Source organism: Suncus etruscus, chromosome 2 (genome assembly GCF_024139225.1).
Source record: "Suncus etruscus isolate mSunEtr1 chromosome 2, mSunEtr1.pri.cur, whole genome shotgun sequence".
NCBI lineage: Eukaryota > Metazoa > Chordata > Mammalia > Eulipotyphla > Soricidae > Suncus > Suncus etruscus.
Window position 1 is genome coordinate 50,942,040 of NC_064849.1, and position 20,608 is coordinate 50,962,647.

The 20,608-nt window shown below is 36.0% G+C and overlaps 1 protein-coding gene across 1 annotated transcript in view; it reads right to left on the reverse strand.

Moving 5' to 3' along the window:
• Positions 1-1,457: 1,457 nt before the first annotated feature.
• Positions 1,458-20,608, reverse strand: part of TTC6 (tetratricopeptide repeat domain 6) — a 221,602-nt gene continuing 202,451 nt past the window's right edge. The window contains 2 exon segments of the mRNA XM_049768952.1: positions 1,458-1,591; positions 3,460-3,685. Of these exon segments, the coding sequence (XP_049624909.1) occupies positions 1,458-1,591; positions 3,460-3,685 (360 nt within the window).

Below are 20,608 nucleotides of genomic sequence, written 5' to 3' on the forward strand. Positions count from 1 at the left end.
GTGCTCTATGATTTCACTCATACGAAATAACATGAAACAGAAAAAAAATCAACTTCTGAATTTTCTGACAGATACATATTGGTGGTTATAAGAAAAATGTATTGGTGAGAACATGAAAGTAAGGGAGGTCAATTGTATAATGGTGGCAAGAACTAGACTTTTGATAGTATTCATGATGGAGAATATTACAATGTCAAATTATAAGGCTGTGTGCCAAAAGCTTATGTTAATGTTAATGTTAACAATGTCAAATGTTAACATCAGAAACAGTTTTTGCATAATAATCAGCAGTCAAACAGATATTCTGTTATTATGATAAAAATTGTTTTGACAGCTTATTATATTTTATTTCTTTCTAGATGAAAAGGATTAAGAACAGTCTTTAAAATTAGAAGAGGGTTTGACTGCTTCACCATACAGAGTTGCATGGTCCTAATCATATTACTTGATTCTTCTATGCTTAATATAATGATTGATATATACTGCTTTATAACACTGTTGATAAGTTATAGGCAATAATTACTATTTTCAAGTTTAATTATATTCTACCCATGAGCCAAGTGATATAGGCCAAATGAGATGCTCAAAATCTTTATAGGTACTGTCCTAGAAGGAAAGTTACATGTAAAGGTATATATTTGTATCTGTCAATGATTATGAACATCAGTTTCGCCAGGAGAGTAGAGTAGGTGGAACACTTGTCCCAAAGCCTGCTATTTCAAAAAAAAACAAAAACCTCAGAAGCAAAAATATTCTCTGCATTTAGATCCCACTCCTTGCCATTTGTTTGTGTTTATCACCTTTGAAGACAGAAGACAACCAGTTCTTCTTTGGGTCGATTATCTCAAATAAATATGGAAACATTTATATGGAAACATATGTTATTGGAGAAGAAAAGGAAGTCTTCAAGAAAGACTTGATAAAAGGAACTGGACCAACTGCACTTCTGCCCAAGTAGCTCCAAAAATTTGCTATCCAGGTGGCCTTTTCCCTCCTTTTAATACTAAATTCATGCCCATTGACTGAGTAGTAGGGACTTAACATGCTAACAAAATATGCCACCCATGAAGAGTATGAGCAATGGAAAAAGACCACCTCTACATAACCCTGTGAGGATGAATTCTAGTACCTATTGTACTTTATTTTTGAAAAAAGATTTTGTTCTTTTTACTTACCAGGTGATTTAATTAAACAATAAGTTGTGTTATTCAAGTAATATTAGATATCCTAAAAGGAGAAACATTTCCAACTTTTATAGAGTTAAATATCTAAACAGGAATAGTGAATCATGACATAATAATACTGTTTTTAAATCAGACAATGCATGAAATATAAAACATTACCAATGACTAGAAATAATGAATTTATTACTGAAGATAATACATTTTAAACAATGAATACATTTCAATTTATGAAAGCTATATAAACCTTTACAAAAATACAGATTATGTAATTACTTAACTTAAAGCATAATCTCGAAGATCAAGTGCTTTGTTGTAGTCAGCTATAGCTTCCTTAATATGGCCTAATTTACCTCGAACTTCTGCTCTAAGATGATATATTATAGGGTCATTTGGCTTCAAAGTCAGAGCTGCAAAAGGAAAATAATTCAAAATGTTTTATGCTAGCATTTAAAATAGACTCGTTGAAAATAAATATAACTTGGATTTTACTTATTTTAAATATTTTATTATAATACTTATTTGTCCAATTTAAAATATTGATCCTAAGAAAACTAACTTGTGGAAGCATAGTATAATGTCTTTTTTGAAAGAGAACACAGTGGAATATGGTTTATTTTTACTTATATATCTCAGCTATCAAAGCTTTGAGATACTATATAATCTATATATAATATATAAGAAAAATTCATTCTTATGAAATTTTATCTAGAAAAACAGATCTGATGTTTGCTTTTTTGCAAGTGGCTAACCAGTTCTGCCAGCACCACTTGTTGAAGAGGTTGTAATGGGTCAACTCAATATAGTTTAAATACAAGAAAGCTATTTTTTAAGAATTTCTTCCTAAGTTGAGCAGAGAAAACCTCTTCAACAAGTGGTGCTGGCAGAACTGGTTAGCCACTTGCAAAAAAAGTGAACATAGACCCCCAGGTAAAATCCAAATGGATTAGAGACCTTGATATCAGACTTGATACTAAGGTATATAGAACAACACGTCAGTAAAACACTCCAAAACATTGAGACTAAAGGCATCTTCAAGGAGAAAACTGCACTTTCCAAACAAGTGGAAGCAGAGATCAACAGATAATACATTAAACTGAGAAGCTTCTGCACCTCAAAAGAAATAGTGCCCAGGATACAAGAGTCACCCACCAAGTGGGAGAAACTATTCATCTAACACCCATCAGATAAGGGGCTAATATCCAAAATATACAGGGCACTGACAGAACTTTACAAGAAAAAACATCTAATCCCATAAAAAAAATGGGGAGAAGAAATGAACAAAAAAATGATAAAAAAGAAATACAAATGGCCAAAAGGCACATGAAAAAATGCTCCTCGTCACTAATCATCAGGGAGATGCAAATCAAAACAACGATGAGATACCACCTCACACCACAGAGATTGGCGCACATCACAAAGAATGAGAACAATCAGTGCTGGCTGGGATGTGGAGAGAAAGAAACTCTTATCCACTGCTGGTGGGAATGCCATCTAGTACAGCCTCTATGGAAAGCGATATGGAGCTTCCTTCAAAATCTGAAAATTGAGCTCCCATTCGACCCAGCTATTCCACTCCTAGGGATATACCCTAAGAACACAAGAACACAATACAAAAACCCCTTCCTCACACCTATATTTATTGCAGCATTATTCACAATAGCCAGGCTCTGGAAACAACCAAGATGCCCTTCAACAGATGAATGTGGTACGTATACACAATGGAATATTATGCAGCCATCAGGGGAGATGACGTCATGAAATTTTCCTATACATGGATGTACATGGAATCTATCATGCTGAGTGAAATAAGCCAGAGGGAGAGAGAGAGAGAGAGACGCAGAATAGTCTCACTCATCTATGGGTTTTAAGAAAAATAAAAGTCATTTTTGCAACAATCCTCAGAGACAATGAGAGGAGGGCTGGAACTTCCAGCTCACTTCATGAAGCTCACCACAAAGAGTGGTGAGTGCAATTATAGAATTAACTACACAGAGAACTACCACAATCATGTGAATGAATGAGGGAACTGGAAAACCTGTCTTGAGTACAGGTGGGAGTGGGGTGGGATGGAGGGAGATTTGGGACATTGGTGGTGGGAATGTTGCACTGGTGAAGGGGGTGTTCTTTACGTGACTTAAACCTAATCACAATCATATATGTAATCACAATGTTTAAATAAAGATAAAAAACAGATCTGATGACTTTCTTTTTGTCACCTAAAAATAAAACATATAAACTCAAGCTATATTACCCAAAATTTTACCCCAGAAAATACCTTTATTGTAGTCTTCTTCTGCTAATACAAATTGCTTTAAACAACAATACAAATGTGCTCTATTAAAATACACAGCGGACCATAAGGGACAGATTTTAGCTATATGTGCAAAATCTTCTTTTGCTTCTTTATATTTCTTTAATAGAGTGTTTACAATGGCTCGATTCAAGGCAGCACATTCATTTTCTGGATCAAAGTGTAATGCTTTTGAGAAGTAATTACAGGCCTATAAAATGTAAAGATAATGATACTTCAAACATATTTTAAAGCTTGGAGATACAGCCATTTACAACACTCAATATAAAATTAAGATTAGTGAAGCATTTCACTCTAGATACATGTGATAAGGAAGTAGTCTCTAAAGAGAGTACAAAACCCTGTAAGAAAACTGACTAAAAGTCAGTCTTCTTTTTGTTATCACCATGTGTTAGCTTAATATTCTTCACTCCTAAAATGAATCACTCTAATACCCCATAAATCTCTTTTTCCAAAATATCATTATAAAACTTATAATATTCATGTGTTACATTATATGTAAATTATAAAATGTATACAATATGTAAAGACAAATATAAATAAACATGTAATATAAAATTAGAAACATTAAGAACCAAATAAATGAGTTTTCAAAACAAAATTTAAATCATACCACAAAAACATTTGAATAAACAGTAATATTATGAAAAACTTTAGGAGTGGAAAAGATAAAAATCATACATTAAAAAAAGATCTAAATTTCTAACATTAACTGTTGGCCATTAATGAATAATACAAGGAATCCTTTCAAGTTAGTCCATAGTCTAGTGTTAGAACTTGATCAATACAATATGGAAATTTGGGGGCCAGAATGATAGTACAGGAAGTTGGGCATTTGCCTCACATGTGTCTAACCCAGCTTCAATCAACAGCATCTTATAGATCCAGAGAAATTCCAGGATCAATTCCTGAGTGCAGAGCTAGGTGTGACCTCTATGCACAGCCAGGTGTTGCCCCAACACACCCCCACACACAAGCAAAAGGAAATTTCTTTAAGCAACACCACAAAACTTATCCTTCATCACAAATATCTTCAAGTGCTAATTAGATATATTATTATTCACATATTGCTATACAAGGTAGGAATTTCTTCTCCATGATGGATGAATATTTCCTTCCTTTTAAAGTTACCTTAAAGGAGAACTAGAAAAACTGCTAATTGGCTGAATATGTCCTTTGCATGCAAAAGGCCTGCCACTAGATGATCTCCTGTCCAACACTAGGTGTGGTCCAAAAACAAAAACTATTAATAAAAATTATTAATAATCACAATGTATCTTAAAGTAAAAGTTCATTTTATCAGTAGAGTTCATTCCATCCACTTGATTTTGCCAAAGTACACCAGACTCTGGCTTCTTTATGCTATATTCCAATTTGTGAGCTATGATCTTAACAAGGTTGCACATGCTTATTGAACACTATCCAATAATCTGTCATGATATTTTAAAGGCCTGGCAAACCTTTTATGCCACCTTCCTCTTAAAACTCTCTGAGACATAGTAGCTTCCTAGGTTTTCCATATAAATCTCTGATTTTTCTCTCAAACTTTTTTTCTGGTCTATTTTTCTCTTTTTCTAGGGTTTGGCATGGTCATAAAGAGGTTAGGTCACTAAACCAGACTTTTAGGTCCAAATCCTGGCTCTAATATTTATTATTTCTGTAACTTTGGATTAATAACTAAGGATTTTTCCTCTGAACTTCTTGTTCAGAGAAATTCAACCTGTAATACAAAAAGAAAAAGTAGAATTCAATTTTCAGTGTTACTTACAAGATAGCGCAGCTAATATTAATCCTGAAATGCAGGATGGGTAGAACATAATAAAGATTCAAACTGAATCAATTATAACCATCATATCTTCCCCCCGCCCTCAGTGTCTACAAATGGAGAGGCAACCTAGCTCTTAAGTAATACTCCAGACCTTGCTGCTCTGACATTTGAGACATAAAATGAAATCACTGAATTCTCATTTATGGGTGACAGATATTCTGTGCTGCAAATAAGTACAGCAAAATATCCATTAAGAGGGCTGGAGCAGTATTACAGAGTAGGGCATTTGACTTGCATGTGGCTGAACCAGGTTCATTCCCCACCATCCTATATAGACCCTCAAGCTCACCAGAATGGTCTCTAAATGAAGAGATAGAAGTGAGCCATGTGTGGGCCAAAAGCAAAATAAATAAATAAATAAATAAACTATTTTTAAGAATTAAAAATTAATTAAGACGGTAGTGAAGTTGGACATTATGTGATGAGTTTATAGAGAATTTACTGTGGAACAGAAGATGAAGCTCAAAATAATTGAATATAATACAATGGATGGGCTCTAAATACTGCAAAGACTAAAAAAAAACAAAAATTTTAGACTTGGGGCTGGAGAGACAGCACAGTGGTGTTTGTTTTGCAAGTAGCCCATCCAGGACCTAAGGTGGTTGGTTCGAATCCTGGCATCCCATATGGTCCCCCGTGCCTGCCAGCAGCTATTTCTGAGCAGATATCCAGGAGTAATCCCTGAGCATCACCCTGTGTGGCCCAAAAAACAAAACAAACAAACAAACAAACAAAACAAACAAAAAAGTTTAGACTTTAGTTCACAAAAAATAAATTAAAAAATAAATATTAAGGGGCTGAGGATAGCACAGAGATAGGGTGTTAGCCTTGCACGTGGTCAACCCAGGACCCCATATGGTCCCCTGAGTCTGCCAGAGGTGATTTCTGAGCACAGAGTCAGGAGTAACCCCTGAGCATCACTGGGTGTGACCCCAAAAACAACAACAACATAAATAAATAAATAAATAAATAAATAAATAAATAAATAAATAAATAAATAAATAAAATGTTAAAAGGCAATATAATTCTACATCATTAAAGCATAAATTCAGTCAGGTAGAAACAAAAACCTACTGTAGCTAAAATAGAACTTAGCAAAATACTATATTGTGCCTAACTTTCAACAATATAACTTTGTATTACATTTTTGAAAAGATATGATTTATAAAATAAAAGCTTATACTTTACTAATGTTTCCTAAGGCAGTAGCCAGGAAGGAATTTGATGAAAGACACTATCACAATGAATGGTTTTCATGTTCTAATTATTGGTCTATTGTTCTCATTTCTGTAATGAAAAATAGATATTTATTTTTTAATTCATCCATGATAATACATTAGGAACTCATCCATGTGTGACTTAAAAATTATTCAATTACTTTTGAAAAAGAAGCTAGAACAAATATGTTTTTTTAACAGTTTTTGTTTGTTTGCTTGTTTTTTTAAGGCCACGCCCAGTGATACTCAGGGGTTACTCCTGGCTGTGCACTCAGAAATTACTCTTGGCTTGGGGGACCATATGGGACTCGGGGAATTGAACCACAGTCCATCTTAGGTCAGACGCATGAAAGGCAAATGCCTTACTGCTGTGCCACTGCTCTGGCCCCTAGAACAAATATGTTTTAACATATAAATGATTTAACCTATTGAGGACCCTTTCTTATTGCCTTTTTTCCAACATAGTCAGATATTAAGGTTAGGGGTGCAGAAAATTGAATCCATTTTCTCCACACACAAAAAAATTCAAGTATATTATCAAATAGTTGACTAACTATTCTCAAATTCAGCTTGTTTCTGAAGAAAGCATGCACTGTAAAATCTGAATATCCTGTATACCAAGATATAAGAGTGAATATTAAGAGAGCTTTTGCCTAGTTTATGTTTTTGGTTGAGGAAAACATACTTTTCTTAAATTATGTTTTAAGTATAACATATTTAAAATCAAAAACCTACATAATAAATGCATAAATATCAAATTATTGCAATTTACTTTTAACCAACTAAAACTGTGGTAAAAATCTAGTTATTAAAGATAAATAAGTTTAAAAGGACAGAATTCTCTCTATGTGAGTATTAAATATTTCTGGAAGCATGACACTGCCCTGGGTGTTTTTCCCATCTCACACTCACTGAATTTACAATGCAGAGAATTGTGGTTTAGAAGCCAGTAGTCTGTGACAGATGAGTTTAAGGCAATTGACCCTGGTTGTCAGTCTGTGAAAGCAGCAGCCTGGCAGGTGCCAATGGAAGACTTGAGTCACAATTATGCCATCAGTCCATGTAGAATGACCTTCCTAAACACTCTGTGCCAGGGACCAGTTTACCACTGGGGTCAACCAAGCTCACCACAGGAATGAGAAAGCTGTAAAGGGCCACGATTTAACTTGGAAAGAACAAGCTCAGCTAAAGAAAGGCAATGGCAGCACACACTAAATAAATGGGTAGATTTAGGGGCAGAGGAAGATAAAAAAAAAAAATAAAAAAACCTGATAGGATTATGTAACTGCTTAGAAGGAGGTGCTGAGAAAATGGAAATTGTAGTGTGTGCTGATGTTCCTATTCAGGTGCTTCTGAGAAAGTCAGCAACTTGAAATGAAAGAGGGTTTTCAGGATCAAGAGTTGAAATGGGGGAGTGAGGGATATAGAAATTGATCCACTTTGACTCTAATGCACTTGAGGAAATTCCGATTTTACCTTCTTGGGATAAGTATAGGTTAAGAATCGAGAAAAAAAGATACAAATTTACAAGAAGTATAAGCCATCTGCATCTGGCCAGCTTTGTAGGCCCACTCTATTCTCAAAAGAGATATAAACCAAGCCATGAAAAATCATGGGTATATGACCACACAGCTAAAATCTGGCAATCTCAAAAGGAGAGAGTGGGACAAAATGTTGTCCTACCAAAAGCATACCTGCTGCATCCATCATCCATAATTGCCAGTTTGCCTCTGGCTCTGCCTCATCTCTTCTCTACAACTCTCTTCAGAGTTCCTCCAAACTCCAGGTTTATATTTAGGCTTGTATTTAGGCTGATGTTACCAGGACTTTTTTTGGAGTGAGTGCAGGCAACCTCTTACCATTTTCTTGTATATCCAGAACTGGCAGCCATAACCACAGCTCACAAAATCCATAATGTCAATAATAGTGCTTTGAATTCCTGCACTACGTGGCCACATTTGCAGTTGCTACACAAATTCATTCTTGTTCAATAGTGTCATTCCCACAGGAACAGACCAAATTAGATGCCAATGTGTAGCTGAAACCACTTAATGTTCAGAAACGAATGAACTAACAGAATGTTCACCTAGCAAGAAGAGCTTACAATGACTTAATCACTTCATTGAAGTAACAATAATTTTCACAAATCTGTTTTTCATTGTACTTTTTTATTTCTTATTCTCTACTTTATTCTTTCTAGTTTGATTAAAAATAATCTTGCAATCACTTATCTGGAAACAAATGTATTTTGATCAATCATGTCAACTCTGTGATATATGCTCTTTAAATAAGGTAAGTTAAAAAATCATCAAAATTTTAAAAAGAGGTATAAATCATGGAGTTTCATAAACTTTCTGAATAATGAAATATAAGGAGAAAATGCAGAGTATGAGTTTTCAGAACTAAATATTTTGTAACTTAAACTAAATGAGGTCAGAGCAGATTGATATAGGGAAACAATTGTGGGGTGACCCAAACCATCACTGGGTATATACGGAAAGTTTATATAAAACAGTGGAGAGGTGGAGCCGGAGTGGTGGTGCAGCAGTAGGATTTTTGCCTTGCATGCAGCTGACCTAGGACAGACTGCGGTTCGATCCCCCAGCATCTCATATGATCCCCAAAGACAGGAGCGATTTCTGAGCGCATAGCCAGGAGTAACCCCCTGAGCATCACCAGGTGTGGCCCAGAAAACAAAAACAAAACAAAACAAACAAACAAACAAACAAAAAATTCCAGTGGCGAGATAGCTCTCCTGCAATTCAAAAGCATAGACTCACAATGAAAACTTAAAATAGTCTGGTAGTCTGACCACACTGCCCCAGTATACTCTGCCTAGACTTCATGCTCTGAAACAATTATTTCACATTTCTCTTTTCTCCTCAGAAGTTTTAATCATCCTCTTGACATTTTTTTTTACTGCCTACACTTTTGGATAACCCACACGTATATCTTATGATACAAAATAGAAATGTGTATACTCTTTAGCCATTCATTTGTTGAAGGGCTAAAGGGTGTACACATTTCTGTTTTATGGTACATATACACAATGGAATATTATACAGCAATCAGGAGAGATGAAGTCATGAAATTTTCTATACATGAATGTACATGGAATCTATTATGCTGAGAGAAATAAGTCAGAGGAAGAGAGATAGACGCAGAATAGCCTCACTCATCTATGGGTTTTAATAAAAATAAAATACATTTTTACAATAATTCCCAGAGACAAAAGAGAGGAGGGCTGGAAGTTCCAGCCCACTACATGAAGCTCACCACAAAGAGTAATGAATGATTGCAGTTAGAGAAATAACTACATTGAGAACTATCATAGCAACATACATGAATGAGGGAAGTAGAAAGCCTGTCTAGAGTATAGGTGGAGGTGGGCTGCAGAGAAGAGAGATTGGGACATTGGTGATGGGAATGTTGCACTGGTGAAGGGGGGTGTCCTTTACATGAAACCAATTATAATCATATCTGTTATCAAGGTGTTTAAATAAAGATATTAATTTAAAAAATGTGTACACCCAAAATACACTTATCTATGTTCATCTATGCTTCAATTTTCTGCCTTGTTTCATGACTAAGCAATGAGCCCCACTCACCCAGACCTCACCTCTTGTAACTTTTCAAGGCTAATACCACTGCATTTTTAAAAAAAATGTGGAATAGTAACTCTCTTTGCCATTCATTCTCTTCTATACTCTTCCTTTGATGAGAGCCTTTCATTAACAAAAGAATATAAACATTATTATTCATTTTTAAAATGAAAGAAAAAAACTAATTACATTCCATTCTAGTCATAACCCCATTGCCAAGGTATAGCTTGAACTGGTTTAACTCTTTCTAGTTTTTAACCTCATGTTTTAATCTGCAACACTTTCCAGGCAAGCTTCTGCCTCCATTGCTATTCCCACAGCTTTCTAGTCACAATCATTCATGAACTCCTCATCCTACATATCCTAGATCACATAGTAGCATCTGACATTTTGTAGGGTGTCTCTTCTAAAGCAGATAATCTTATACTATCCCACACATATGGAAAAATTGATCATAAAAATGCTTGTGCAATCAAGGATTAGGCATTTATAATTACAAATATCATTTGTTTTCTATTTCTTCTTCTAATAAAATGCCAGTTTTATCAGACAATTTCCTAGTTTTGTTCAGTTTAGTATCCTCATGCTTAGCACATAGCATTTTCCTTATAAATATATAAAGACTGGAAGAGTAGAAAGCTAAGCAGAATCAAAATTATTTACTGAAGTTTCTAGCAGAATATAGATTAGAAGCCTAGACTTGTGACACCTAGATGCATGCCAAAGATCATTTTATTTTAAGGGGTTGTATAATGCAGAGTGACATGTTTAAAAATTGTTTGCAAGGAATAAAAACAAGTTTTTAAAATGAGTATGTTGTCATAGAGGACAAAGGCTGTAAAAAGCTCTGAAAAATCACAGAGAACTCATACTTATTTACAATACAGGGGAATCTCCCACCTTGAAAATATGTCATGTGGATCCATCTTAGACTCCAGGAGATTAGACACCGACCATCCAGACTTGAATCCTGAACCCCAGACATAGAAACGACACAATTCTTCACAACAGCTACAGGAACCAAAGCCCATCTGGGACATTCTGAATACTACTCGAACTCCAACACGTGCCAGTTCTAATATGATATCCTGACAACGAGGAAATTGGGAACAAATGGACATAATAACAGGTTATCCTACCTTACCAACTAATGATAAAACAAAATCAGAAAACTTATCACACTATGGGCCTTGCAAAAGCCAAGAAAGTGATCTACAGATGACTGGCTCATAGAACCATGACCAGGCAGTATGTATTCTGGGACCAACAAGAAAGCCCTAGTTTAGGGTTTGGTCTACGTCCTGCACAGCAATCATGACCTCTAATTTCAGAGACCTGACTGAGGCGATTGCAACTCAATGGGTCTTTTGGAAACAGCGAAAGACGATATTCCAGGCTCCATCCAAGTTTCAGCACAAGGGCCAAGACCACTAACCGCAGAAGACAGATTAAAATGACATCGAGGAAACAGAACTTCTAAAATCACAAAGAAAGTCTTCATCATAAGTTCCACTCCTTGACCTGTGCACAGACTGAGACCTCTATAGGTTTGCTTTTATCATCCAGATCAGAGCAGAAGTCTTCCATACGCCACAAAACACCAAGGGGAGAACGTGAAAGGAGTCTATAGATAACCTTATGACAATATATTCCAAGGGTAGAGAAACCCTGTATCCCTTAGGCCAAGGGGATTCCCGTTTCGGATGACCCCAATATTTTACTGTGCCTATCTGGGGGATGGGGGGGGAGACAAAAAACACTAAATAATCCTTTTTTTTAATCTAGTTTTTGTCTATTTCTTTGTTTTGGGATGGATATAAGTAGTTGTCCAATTTTTTATTTATATATTTACCTTTTCTTTCTTCTTTTCTCTTCTTCCTTTATGCGCCTTGTCATATTTCCTATCTCCAAACCATGGCAACTATGTGGTGCATATTTTTATTGCTGCAGTGCTCACTGGATATCTTATTTGATTCCTCTTTTTGAATTGCTGTGGTGTTTCACCTTCTTCTTTTCCCCATCATCCCTCAAACCAAGGATGAGAGCCTCTAGAATGACTGCTCATAGTCGGTGTAGTCGATTTTTACCCCATTATATTACCTTTCTCTTCCTCAAACAAAACCACATAACTTGATCTTTCTAGTTCCGCCTCCCAACTAGAGGGGGCAGTAATGGAGGCACCAAGACCAAACAGTTATAAGACCACTAAGTAATAAACTAGACACAGAAGGGACCACACATTCTAGCAGCCCCTGGGGGGAGAGTGGAGGATATGGGAAGCAGGATGGGAGCAAATGTGGGAGGACAATTCAGTGGTGGGAATTCCCCTAATTCAATGTAAATATGTACCTGGAATATTACTGTGAATGATATGTAAGCCACTATAATTAAAATAAAAATTATATTAAAAATAAAGTGACTTAAGATAGGTAAAAAAAATCACAGAGCAGGTGAAACAATAAAGGCCATAGTATGAAATCTCATAGCATCAGAATGAGCACAGCCAAACATTATGGTAGGCAAACTCCTTTTCCCCAATAAAAATTCCTGTCTTTATTCTGAGAGAATACTTTCTCATACTCAAATATGAGTAACAGTAATATCATTTTCTTGCCTTTCTTTCAAAAAGAAGACAAAAGAATAACTGTGGTATATTCCAGCTGACCAGTTTTGGATCCCAGAATCCTTATCCTCTCAAGTCCTTGGCCAGAAAGTCACAATATCTGACATGCATTTACTTTTAAATTGAGATGTGTAATACTATGAGTAGGACCTATCCTCTTGGAGTTGAAACTGTGCATTCAAAACTGTGCAATTTGGGACCCCAGCCTCCTCACCTGAGCTAAAAAGTACATAATGCATAAAGTACATAAAGACAAAACAAATAATCTCTAAATTATAGGAATATGAGAAAGGGGGAAAAGCGGAATATGAAAGAACAAGTAGTGGGAGAAATAACAAAGAATTATCCCATTATCTGGAAAGAGGTAGTTGTACAAATCCAAGAGGCCAAAGTACCAAAAAATAGACTCAAACAGACAACATCAAGATATATAGTAATCAAAATGGCAAAACAAAAGAGAGAAAGACAAACTCCTTAAAGGAGTAAAAGAGAAGGAAAAACCTGAAATATAAAGGAAAGAATATAAGAATGACAACAAATTTCCATATAAAATTTTTCAGGCAAGAAAAAATGGAAACATTCAAATATATGAATTAAAGATGTTTTCCGGGCAAGAAAACAGTGGAATGATATATTCAAATTTATGAATTGAAGAAGTTTTCTATCTAGAGTCCACTATTCAACAAAATTTTCATTTATATGGAAGAGATGGATAAAATTGTTCTCAGACAAAAAAAGCTGGTGACATTTACAATAACCAAAAAGGCTCCATTGAACTACTAAAAGTCCACTTGTAGAACAATTTTCTGCTTATATGAATGAAACACATCTAAAATCTCAGGACAATAGAATAGGAGAACCAAGTCACTCAATACCCATCAGATAAGGGGCTAATAAATAAGGTATGCAAGGTACTAACATATCTTAACAAGAAAAAATAGCTAACCCCATCAAAACAGGGAGAAGTGAACAGACACTCTTCCTAAAAGAAGAAATAGAGATGGCCAAAAGATACATGAAAAAATGCTCTATATCACTAATCATTTAGGGAAATGCAAATAAAAACAACAATGAAATATCATCTCACAACACAGAGACTGGCACATGTCACAAAGAACAAGAACAACCAGTGCTGGAAGGAATGTAGGGAGAAAGAAATTCTCATTAACTGCTGGTCACTGTGGATAGTCCAACCTTTCTGGAAAGCAATATGAATATTCCTCAAAAAACTAGAAATTAAGCTGCAATATGATCCAGCAATGCTATTCCTAGGTATACACTAGGAACACAAAAACACAATATAAAAATGCTCTCTGCACTCCTAAGTTTATTGCATAGCTATTTACAATAGCCAGAAACTGAAAACAACCCAGATGTATGACAACAGATGAGTAGCTAAAGAAACTGTGGTACATAAACATGGAACTCTATAAAGCTGTTAGGGAAAATGAAGTCATGAAATCTACTTATACATGGATGGACATGAAAAACATTACACTGAGTGAAATGAGTCAGAGGGAGAGAGAGACACACACAGAATAGTCTCACTCATCTGTGGGATATAAGAACAATTAAAAACATATGGTTGAGACCAGAGCAGTAGGGCATATGTTTTGCATGTGCTAATCTAGGATGAATTGTGGTTTGATTCCCCAGCATCCCAGATGGTCCCCCAAGCAAGGAGCGATTTCTGAGAGCATAGCCAGGAGTAATCCCTGAGTGTCACCAGGTGTGGCCCAAAAAGCAAAAAAAAAAACAAAAACAAAAAAAAAACCAGTATGGTAATAATATCCAGATGTAATAAAGATGGTGACCAGAAGAACTGCCCATGTGATATGAATCTTACTACAAAGAGTGGTGAGCACAATTATATATAACTACACTGACAACTACCATGATAATGAGAGTGAGAGAGAGAAATAGATTTCCATTCCAGAATACAGGCAGAGGGTGAAGGAGGAGGGAAATGGGGAATATTGATGGCAGAAAAATTGTAGTGGTCAAGGTGGGGTGTACATTCTATGGCTAAAACAAACTATGAATATTTTTATAACCATGGTGCTCAAATAAAGAAACCATCTAAAAATAAAGAATTAAAATCTCAGGATAGTCACAGGCTCACAGTAGAAGATGAAAAACAATTATATACAATTATATAAGATATGGGAGGGACTGGGACCTACAGATTTATATTATACCGAATTTTATTCAGCCTAAAGGTAATAGGAGGACCATTCCTTTGTAAGAAGCTTGCCACAATGAGTGGAGAGTGCAATTAGACTAGAATATGATCTACTATAAAAATAACATGTGCAGCACCCCTTCATTAACATCAGTGCAAGCCACAGCATCAAAAGAAGAAGAGAGTGTGTGAAATGCTTGCCCAGAAACAACAGAAGATGTGGGTTTAAGGAAAGAGGGCATCACGGAAGGTGAGACGAAAACTGTAACATCAGTAGCAGAAAATGCTTACTTGTGAAAGTTGTTGTACTGTACCGTTGTATGACTGTAACTTAATCATGAACAATTTTATCTGTAAAAAATTTATAGTATGAACAACTGTTACAAGCTAGCTTTAGTCTGCCAGATCTTGTGGACTGGCTCTTGGGGTCAGAATGCATTAGAGGGCTTCTTTTGGTCCTCTTTGAGGAGAGTGGATACATGGATGGCAGAATATGAAGAAATTTGAACACACAAATGTATGGGGACATAAGTTCTGGCAAGAAAAGGAATCTAACTATGAATAAAAATCCAGACCTCAATGTGTTTACAGATGAGCTCTTTCAAATATTCACAGAAGGTTTTCTACCATTAACCTTAACTCTTTCAAAATAACAAAGAAATGGGAACTCTCCCTACAATCTTGACAAAGCTAACAATACCCTGATACACAAGGCCGGCAGAGCTACTACCAAAAGAGAAAATTTTAGACCAATTGTCCTGATAAACATTGATACAAAGATCTTTTACAATATCTTAGCAAGCCAAATCTAACAGCACATCAAAATAAAATTTCATCCCGGGAATGCAAGGATGGTTTAACATTCATTAATCCATCAACATAATACACAATATAAACAAGAAGAAAAATAAATATCACATGATCATATCAATAGATGCAGAGAAAATATTTGATAAGGTTCAACACCCATTCTTGATAAAATTTTTCAGCAAGATAGGAATGAAAGGAACCTTTCTCAATCTATTTAAGGCCATCTATCACAAGCAATTGGCAAATATTATCCTCAATGGAGAGAAGCTGAAAGCCTTCCCTCTAAATTCCGGTACAAGACAAGGTTGCCCCCTCACCACTCCTATTTAATATAGTACTGGAAGTCCTTGCTATAGCGAGTAGGCAAGAAAAAGATATCAAGGGAATTCAGATAGGAAAGGAAGAAGTCAAGTTCTCACTGTTCACAAATGACATGATACTATACTTAGAAAACCCTAAAGATTCTATCAAAAACCTTTTAGAAACAAAAGATGCATATAGCAATGTAGTAGGCTATAAAATTAACACACAGAAATCAATGGCTTTTCTATACACCAATAATAATAGGGAAGAAGGGCCGGGCGGTGGCGCTCGAGGTAAGGTGCCTGCCTTACCTGCTTTAGCCTAGGAGACGGACCGCGGTTCGATCCCCCGGCGTCCCATATGGTCCCCCAAGCCAGGAGCGACTTCTGAGCGCATAGCCAGGAGTAACCCCTGAGCGTCACCGGGTGTGGCCCAAAAACCAAAAAAAAAAAAAAAAATAATAGGGAAGAAATGGATATTAAGAAAGCAACCCCATTCACATTAGTCTCACATAAACTCAAATACCTTGGAGTCTACTTGACTAAAGATGTGAAGGACCTATACAAGAAAACTACAAAACCGTGTTATAAGAAATAAGAGAAGACACACAGAAATGGAAATCCATACCCTGCTCTTGGATTGGCAGGATTAATATCATTAAAATGACAATACTCCCCAAAGCTTTATACAAATTTAATGTGATCCCTCTAAAGATACCCATGACATTTTTCAAAGAAGTGGATCAAACACTTCTAAAATTCATTTGGAACAATAAATAACCACGAACAGGTAAAGCAATACTTGGGAAAAGGAATATGAGAGGTATTACTTACCCCAACTTTAAACTGTATTACAAAGCAATAGTTATTTTTTCTTTTTTTATTTTTTTTATTTTTTTTATTTAAACAACGTTATTACATACATGATTGTGTTTGGGTTTCAGTCATGTAAAGAACAGCACCCATCACCAGTGCAACGTTCCCATCACCAATGTCCCAAATCAACCTCCTCCCCACATGACCCCCGCCTGTACTCTAGACAGTCTTTCCATTACCCTCACACATTCTCATTATTAGGACAGTTCAAAATGTAGTTATTTCTCTAACTAAACTCATCACTCTTTGTGGTAAGCTTCCTGAGGTGAGCTGGATTTTCCAGCTCTTTTCTCGTTTGTGTCTGAAAATTATTATTGCAAGAATGTCTTTCATTTTTCTTAAAACCCATAGTTGAGTGAGACCATTCTGCATTTCTCTCTCTCTCTCTCTCTGACTTATTTCACTCAGCATAATATATTTCATGTACATCCATGTATAGGAAAATTTATGACTTCATCTCTCCTGACAGCTGCATAATATTCCATTGTGTATATGTACCACAGTTTCTTTAGCCATTTGTCTGTTGAAGGGCATCTTGGTTGTTTCCAGAGTCTTGCTATGGTAAATAGTGCTGCAATGAATATAGGTGTAAGGAAGGGGTTTTTGTATTGTATTTTTGTGTTCCTAGGGTATATTTCTAGGAGAGGTATAGCTGGATCGTATGGGAGCTGGATTTCCAGTTTTTGGAGGAATCTCCATATCGCTTTCCATAAAGGTTGAACTAGACGGCATCCCCACCAGCAGTGGATAAGAGTTCCTTTCTCTCCACATCCCCGCCAACAGTTTATTCTCATTCTTTGTGATGTGTGCCATTCTCTGTGGTGTGGGATGATACCTCATAGTTGTTTTGAGTTGCATCTCCCTGATGATTAATGATGTGGAGCATTTTTTCATGTGTCTTTTGGCCATTTGTATTTCTTCTTTGTCAAAATGTCTGTTCATTTCTTCTTCCATTTTTTTGATGGGATTAAATGTTTTTTTCTTGTAAATTTCTGTCAGTGCCTTGTATATTTTGGAGATTAGCCCCTTATCTAATGGGTATTGGGTGAATAGTTTCTCCCACTCAGTGGGTGGCTCTTGAATCCTGGGCACTATTTGCTTTGAGGTGCAGAAGCTTCTCAACTTAATATATTCCCATCTGTTAATCTCTGCTTTGACTTGCTTGGAGAGTGCAGTTTCCTCCTTGAAGATGCCTGTAGTCTCAATGTCCTGGAGTGTTTTGCCTATGTGTTGTTCTATATATCTTATGGTTTTGGGTCTGAAATCAAGGTCTTTAATCCATTTGTATTTTACTTTGTACATGATGTTAGCTGGGGGTCTAAGTTCAATTTTTTGCAAGTGGCTATCCAGTTGTGCCAACACCACTTGTTGAAGAGGCTTTCTTTGCTCCATTTAGGATTTCTTGATCCTTTATCAAACATTAGGTGATTGTATGTCTGGGGAACATTCTCTGAGTATTCAAGCCTATTCCACTGATCTGAGGGCCTGTCCTTATTCCAATACCATGCTGTTTTGATAACTATTGCTTTGTAGTAAAGTTTAAAGTTGGGAAAGTAATTCTTCCCATATTCTTTTTCCCAATAATTGCTTTAGCTATTCTAGGGTATTTATTGTTCCAAACGAATTTCAAAAGTGCCTGATCCACTTCTTTGAAGAATGTCATGGGTATCTTTAGAGGGATTGCATTAAATCTGTATAATGCCTTGGGGAGTATTGCCATTTTGATAATGTTAATCCTGCCAATCCATGAACAGGGTATGTGTTTCCATTTCCGCTTGTCCTCTCCTATTTCTTGGAGCAGAGTTTTATAGTTTTCTTTGTATAGGTCCTTCACATTTTTAGTCAAGTTGATTCCAAGATATTTGAGTTTGTGTGGCACTATTGTGAATGGGGTTGTTTTCTTAATGTCCATTTCTTCCTTCCTTATTACTACTGGGGTATAGAAAGGCCATTGAATTTTGTGTGTTAATTTTGTAGCCTGCCACCTTGGTATATGAGTCTATTGTTTCTAGAAGCTTTTTGGTAGAGTCTTTAGGGTTTTCTAAGTAGAGTATCATGTCATCTGCAAACAATGAGAGCTTGACTTCTTCCTTTCCCTTGATATCTTTTTCTTGCCTAATCACTATAGTGAGTACTTCCAGTGCTATGTTGAATAGGAGTGGTGAGAGAGGACAGCCTTGTCTTGTGCCAGAATTTAAAAGGAAGGCTTTTAGTTTTCCTCCATTGAGGATAATATTTGCCACTGGCTTGTGGTAGATGGCCTTAACTATATTGAGATAGGTTCCTTCTATTCCCATCTTGCTGAGAGTTTTGATCAAGAATGGGTGTTGGGCCTTATCAAATGCTTTCTCTACATCTATTGATATGATCATGTGGTTTTTATTTTTCTTGTTGTTGATGTTGTGTATTATGTTGATAGATTTACGGATGTTATACCATCCTTGCATTCCTGGGGTGAAACCTACTTGATCGTAGTGGATGATCTTCTTAATGAGGCATTGAATCCTATTTGCCAGGATTTTGTTGAAGATCTTTGCATCTGCATTCATCAGCGATATTGGTCTGTAATTTTCTTTTTTTTGTAGCATCTCTGTCTTGTTTAGGTATCAAGGTGATGTTGGCTTCATAAAAGCTATTTGTAAGCGTTTCTGTTTGTTCAATTTCATGAAAGAGTCTTGCCAGGATTGGTAGTAGTTCCTCTTGGAAAGTTTGAAAGAATTCATTAGTGAAGCCATCTGGGCCTGGGCTTTTGTTTTTGGGCAGACATTTGATTAGCGTTTTAATTTCATCAATAGTGATGGGGTGTTTAGATATGCTACATCCTCTTCCTTCAACTGTGTAAGATTATAAAGATCCAGGAATTTTTCCATTTCTTCCAGGTTCTTATTTTTAGTGGCGTAGAGTTTCTCAAAGTAGTTTCTGATTACCCTTTGAATCTCTGTCATATTAGTAGTGATCTCTCCTTTTTCATTCCTAGTACGAGTTATCAAGTTTTTCTCTCTTTCTTTGTTAGTTTTGCCAGTGGTCTATCAATCTTTTTTATTTTTTCAAAGAACCAACTTCTGCTTTTGTTTATCTTTTGGATTGTTTTTTGGGTTTTCACTTCGTTGATTTCTGCTCTCAGCTTTGTTATTTTCTTCTGTCTCCATATTTTTGGGTGCTTCTGTTGAGCACTCTCTAGTTCTATTAGCTGTGTCATTAAGCTACTCAGGTAAGACCCTTTTTCCTTCCTGATGTTTGCTTGCAAAGCTATAAATTTTCCTCTCAGTACTGCTTTTGCTGTGTCCTATAAGTTCTGATAGTTTGTGTTATTATTGTCATTTGTTTCCAGGAACCTTTTGATGTGAAGAGAAAGGAACTCTTATCCACTGCTGGTGGGAATGCCATCTAATCCAACCTTTGTGGAAAGCAATATGGAGATTTCTCCAAAAGCTGGAAGTTGAGCTCCCATATGATCCAGCTATACCACTCTAAGGAATATATCCTAGGAACACAAAAATACAATACAAAAATCTCTTCCTCACATCTATATTCATTGCAGTGTTGTTTACAATAGCCAGACTCTGGAAATAGCCTATATGCCCCTCAATAGATGAATGGTTAAAGAAACTATGGTACATACACACAATGGAATATTATGCAGCCATCAGAAGAGATGAAGTCATAAAATTTT